This window comes from Rana temporaria, chromosome 3 (genome assembly GCF_905171775.1).
Source record: "Rana temporaria chromosome 3, aRanTem1.1, whole genome shotgun sequence".
Classification (NCBI taxonomy): domain Eukaryota; kingdom Metazoa; phylum Chordata; class Amphibia; order Anura; family Ranidae; genus Rana; species Rana temporaria.
In genome coordinates this window covers 479414312-479420311 of record NC_053491.1, presented here as the reverse complement: position 1 = coordinate 479420311, position 6000 = coordinate 479414312, and the positions used below count along the sequence as shown (strand labels likewise).

The 6000-nt window shown below is 56.7% G+C and overlaps 1 protein-coding gene across 2 annotated transcripts in view; it reads right to left on the bottom strand.

The window, feature by feature from the left end:
* Positions 1-482: 482 nt before the first annotated feature.
* The window catches only part of NFAM1 (NFAT activating protein with ITAM motif 1), a 28061-nt gene continuing 22543 nt past the window's right edge, over positions 483-6000 (bottom strand). For both annotated transcript variants that reach the window (XM_040346969.1, XM_040346970.1), the window contains exon 8: positions 483-1037. In XM_040346969.1, the coding sequence (XP_040202903.1) occupies positions 984-1037 (54 nt within the window). In that variant the 3' untranslated portion in view covers positions 483-983. The remainder of the gene's footprint in view (positions 1038-6000) is intronic.

The following is a 6000-nucleotide window of genomic DNA, read 5'->3' as shown; positions in this document are numbered from 1 at the left end:
ACTGATAGGTGGCAATCATTTTTCTCTGCACTGAGAGGTGGCACTGATGGGCATTGATAGGTGGCACTGAGAAGGAGCACTAATAGGTGGCCTTGATAGCTGCCAGTGATGGGCACTGATAGGTGGCAGTGATGGGCACTGATGGGCGGCAGTGATGGGCACTGATGGGTGGCAATCATTTTTCTCCTTCATTGATGTACGCCGATGAGGCTGCACTGATGGGCACCGATAGGCTGAATTGATGGGCACCGATAAGGCAGCACTGGTGGGCACTGATAGGCAGCACTGGTGGACACTGAGAGGTGACACTGAGAGGTGGCACTGGTGAGCACTGAGAAGGGACACTAATAGATGGCACTGATAGGTGGCTCTGATATCTGGCAGTGATGGGCACTGATGGGTGGCAGTGATGGGCACTGATAGGTGGCAGTGATGGGCACTGATAGGTTACACTAATGGGCAGCACTGCTAGATGGCACTGATGAGGCACTGATTGGCACCACTGGTGGGCATTGATAGGTGGCACTGGTGGGCACTGTGGGCAATGGCAGGGGGTACAGATCAGCTCAGATGAGACAGACCCGTGTCCCTTGGTGTTCATTTTTTTTCTCTTCCCTTTGTCAGCGTGAGGAGAAAAAAAAAAGATTACCGAGCTTTGATTGCATCACGTGATCAGCTGTCATTGGCTGACAGCTGATCATGTGGTGAGGGGCCGGGACCAGCCCCTTACTCGGTTCTGTGATCACCCGAGTCTCAGTGACTCGGTGATCACAGCGGGTGCCGTGTGCGCGAGGAGCGTGCGAAAAGGAGAACGTCTACCGACGGCCTCCCAGCAATTGAGGTTGGCGCTGTGGCCGTCGTTTCGGCTGTAGCGCGGATCTCAAGTGGTTAATGAAAAAAATGAAAGTTTTTGGAATGTCTTATTACAATCTGTGAGGGTAGAGAGGAGAATGTCGCGCTGGTCGGAGAGATGAGAAGACGCCTCAGCGCTGGATGTTCTCGTACACGGAACTTTCCGCTGTGACTTTCCTCGGTTTCTAGAAGGAAAAAAATAGATTATTGTTCAAAAGAGACACAAAAACGCTATAAATATTTGGGACTTTGGTCCCGCGATCGGGTCACGGAGCTGCACAACGGGGTGATGCCTTTTTAAACAAGGCATTTCCCTGTTCTGCCTTAGTGACAGGACACTGATCTACTGCTCCCTGTCATCGGGAGCAGCGATCACTGTTGTGTCATTTATAGCCCAGCCCCCACACTCCCTAGAATCACTCCCTAGGACACTGTACATATATGTCCACAGAATGGCACGGCTGGGCAGATGGACGTACCGGCACGTCCTGTACATCTACCCAGCCGTGGGTCCGAAGCTCCAGGACCGCAGGACCCGCGGACTAGGGTGACCACATTTCCAAACTGCCATTCAGGGACCCCCCCCCCCCCCCAAAAAAAATACGTTTTTTTACATATTTTTTTGCCAGTTTTGGGGGCAGGGGTGTATCCTGAAATCAGCGGGCCCGTGACAGAGGGCTGGGTGACAGGGGACTGGGTGACAGAGGGCTGGGGGACTGGGTGACAGGGGACTGGGTGACAGGGGGCTGGGTGACAGGGGGCTGGGTGAAAGGGGGCTGGGTGAAAGGGGGCTGGGTGAAAGGGGGCTGGGTGAAAGGGGGCTGGGTGAAAGGGGGCTGGGTGACAGAGGGCTGGGTGACAGAGGGCTGGGTGACAGAGGGCTGGGTGACAGGGGACAGAGTGACAGAGGGCTGGGTGACAGAGGGCTGAGTGACAGAGGGCTGAGTGACAGAGGGCTGAGTGACAGAGGGCTGGGTGACAGGGTGACAGAGGGCTAGGTGACAGGGTGACAGAGGGCTGGGTGACAGGGTGACAGAGGGCTGGGTGACAGGGTGACAGAGGGCTGGGTGACAGGGTGACAGAGGGCTGGGTGACAGGGTGACAGAGGGCTGGGTGACAGGGTGACAGAGGGCTGGGTGACAGGGTGACAGAGGGCTGGGTGAGGGGGGACTGAGTGACAGAGGACTGGGTGACAGAGGACTGGGTGACAGGGGACTGGGTGACAGGGGACTGGGTGACAGGGGACTGGGTGACAGGGTGACAGAGGGACTGGGTGACAGAGGGACGGGTGACGGAGGGCTGCGTGACGGAGGGCTGCGTGACGGAGGGCTGCGTGACGGAGGGCTGCGTGACGGAGGGCTGCGTGACGGAGAGCTGGGTGACGGAGAGCTGGGTGACGGAGAGCTGGGTGACGGAGAGCTGGGTGACGGAGAGCTGGGTGACGGAGGGCTGGGTGACGGAGGGCTGGGTGACGGAGGGCTGGGTGACGGAGGGCTGGGTGACGGAGAGCTGGGTGACGGAGAGCTGGGTGACGGAGAGCTGGGTGACAGGGACTGGGTGACGGAGGGCTGGGTGACGGAGGGCTGGGTGACGGAGGGCTGGGTGACGGAGGGCTGGGTGACGGAGGGACTGGCTGACGGAGGGACTGGCTGACGGAGGGACTGGCTGACGGAGGGACTGGCTGACAGGGACTGGGTGACGGAGAGCTGGGTGACGGAGGGCTGGGTGACGGAGGGCTGGGTGACGGAGGGACTGGCTGACGGAGGGACTGGCTGACGGAGGGACTGGCTGACGGAGGGACTGGCTGACGGAGGGACTGGGTGACGGAGAGCTGGGTGACGGAGGGCTGGGTGACGGAGGGCTGGGTGACGGAGGGCTGGGTGACGGAGGGACTGGCTGACGGAGGGACTGGCTGACGGAGGGACTGGGTGACAGGGACTGGGTGACGGAGGGCTGGGTGACGGAGGGCTGGCTGACGGAGGGACTGGCTGACGGAGGGACTGGCTGACGGAGGGACTGGCTGACGGAGGGACTGGCTGACAGAGGGACTGGGTGACAGAGGGACTGGGTGACAGAGTGACTGGGTGACAGAGGGACTGGGTGACAGAGGGACTGGGTGACAGAGGGACTGGGTGACAGAGTGACTGGGTGACAGAGGGACTGGGTGACAGAGGGACTGGGTGACAGAGGGACTGGGTGACAGAGTGACTGGGTGACAGAGGGACTGGGTGACTGGGTGACAGAGGGACTGGGTGACAGAGGGACTGGGTGACAGAGGGACTGGGTGACAGAGGGACTGGGTGACAGAGTGACTGGGTGACAGAGTGACTGGGTGACAGAGGGCTGGGTAGAGAGAGATTATACAGTCCAGATTACAATTTGCAGGGGCAGCAGAGGTGACAGAGAAAGGGGGGTGCACCATGCAACCCCCCCCCCCCCCTTTCTCACTGTCACCTCTGCTGCCCCTGCAAATTGTAATCTGGACTGTATAATATCTCCCCCCATTGCATGGTCAACCCCGCCCCCCCCTCCCCTGCACCTACCTTTTCTGCCCCTGCTCCAAGGATGGCCGGCGCGGCGCAGCGGAAGTCGGGACTCGCGGGAGGTCGGGACTCAGGACGGACGGCGGATCGAGTCCAGCTGAGCAACCGAGGCCTGGAGGGGAGGAGGAGGAGGTCTTGGTCTGTGCCGCGGTAGGTGAGTGACTCACTGCTGTGACGGTGCTGTCTCTCTGCCTGTTACGCTGGCGCTGCTGCTCTCTCTGCAGCAAGAACCGCGGCTGGCCGCTGGAGGAGGAGGAGGTGGGGGAGGAGTCGGAGGCGCAGAGAGCGGGACACGGTGACGTCACTGGTTGCTACAAGCCAAGCGGGGCTTCCCTAGCAACCAGTGATTTAGAATCATTTAATTACAGCGGCAGCAGCGGCAGTGAGTGTGGCAGGCAGTTGATTCCGGGACTCTCTATTGTCCCGGTTTGAAGGCTCCCGGGACACGGGACAAAAATGTATATTACGGGACGATCCCGGGCAAACCGGGACACGTGGTCACCCTACCGCGGACCCGATCGCCGAATGGAGTCCCACGATCGCTCCCCGGAACTGAAGAACGGGGAGAGCTGTGTGTAAACACGGCTTCCCCGTGCTTCACTGTGGCGGCGTATCGATCGAGTGATCCCTTTTATAGGGAGACTCGATCGATGACGTCACTCCTACAGCCACACCCCCCTACAGTTGTAAACACACACTAGGTGTACACTAAATGTTACAGCGCCCCCTGTGTTTAACTCCCAAACTGCAACTGTCATTTTCACAATAAACAATGCAATTTAAATGCATTTTTTGCTGTGAAAATGACAATGGTCCCAAAAATGTGTCAAAATTGTCCGAAGTGTCCGCCATAATGTCGCAGTCACGAAAAAAATTGCTGATCGCCGCCATTAGTAGTAAAAAAATAAAAAATTAATAAAAATGCAATAAAACTATCCCCTATTTTGTAAACGCTATAAATTTTGCGCAAACCAACCAATAAACGTTTATTGCGATTTTTTTTACCAAAAATATGTAGAAGAATACGTATCGGCCTAAACTGAGAAAAAACATTTTTTTTTATATATTTTTTGGGGATATTTATTATAGCAAAAAGTAAAAAATATTGCATTTTTTTCAAAATTGTCGCTCTATTTTTGTTTATAATCGCAAAAAATAAAAACCGCAGAGGTGATCAAATACCACTAAAATAAAGCTCTATTTGTGGGGAAAAAAGGACGCCAATTTTGTTTGGGAGCCACGTCACACGACCGCGCAATTGTCAGTTAACGCGACGCAGTCCCGAATCGCAAAAAGGGGCCTGGTCCTTTACCTGCATTTTGGTCCGGGTCTTAAGTGGTTAAAGGGGTTGTAAAAGTACATTCTATGCATTAAGGTGAAAAAACATCTGACGATTAGCACCCTTACCCTCGAAGGTCCCGCGTTGTGAAAGCGGTGGCTTCACGGCCGGGTTCTGTTCTCAGCTCATTCATTGGATGATTGATAGCAGCGCAGCCATTGGCTCCCACTGCTGTCAATCCAATCCAATGACGTGGCGCACCGGGGGGCGGGCCGATTGATATAGTGGACGGCTATGGCCGCCAACTGTATCACATGGGAGCGCGCCCGCAAGCTTACCCCCTTGGGAGAACGCTTCCCAGAACGGGGGTTAGCTCTTGCGGGGAGGAGCCGAGACAGCCGCCGAGGGACCCCAGAAGACGAGGATCGGGGCCACTCGACATTTTTATCATTTTTTCCCAACAAATAGAGATTTATTTTGGTGGTATTTGATCACCTCTGGGGTTTTTATTTTTTGTTAAAAAAAAAAAAAAAAAGACTGCTGGGCACTGATAGGTGGCACTGAAGGGCATTGACAGGTGGCCTTGGTGGGCACTGAGAAGTGGCACTGATAGCTGGCAGTGATGGGCACTGATGGGTGGCAGTGATGGGCACTGATGAGTGGCAATTAGGGGTGCAACGGACACACGCCGCTATCTGATCTGAGGTCTGCACGGGGGGGCTCACTGTGTGCCTGTACTATGGGGGAGAGGGGGTCACCATCTGCCTGTACTACGGGGGGAGGAGGTCACCATCTGCCTGTACTATGGGGGGAGGAGGTCACCATCTGCCTGTACTATGGGGGGGAGGGGGTCACCATCTGCCTGTACTATGGGGGGAGGAGGTCACCATCTGCCTGTACTATGGGGGGGAGGGGGTCACCATCTGCCTGTACTATGGGGGGAGGAGGTCACCATCTGCCTGTACTATGGGGGGGAGGGGGTCACCATCTGCCTGTACTATGGGGGAGAGGGGGTCACCATCTGTCTGTACTATGGGGGGGAGGGGGTCACCATCTGCCTGTACTATGGGGGGGAGGGGGTCACCATCTGCCTGTACTATGGGGGGCAGGGGGTCACCATCTGCCTGTACTATGGGGGAGAGGGGGTCACCATCTGCCTGTACTATGGGGGGAAGGGGTCACTGTCTGCCTGTACTATGGGGGAGAGGGGGTCACCGTCTGCCTGTACTACGGGGGGAGGAGGTCACCATCTGCCTGTACTATGGGGGGAGGAGGTCACCATCTGCCTGTACTATGGGGGGGGAGGGGGTCACCATCTGCCTGTAC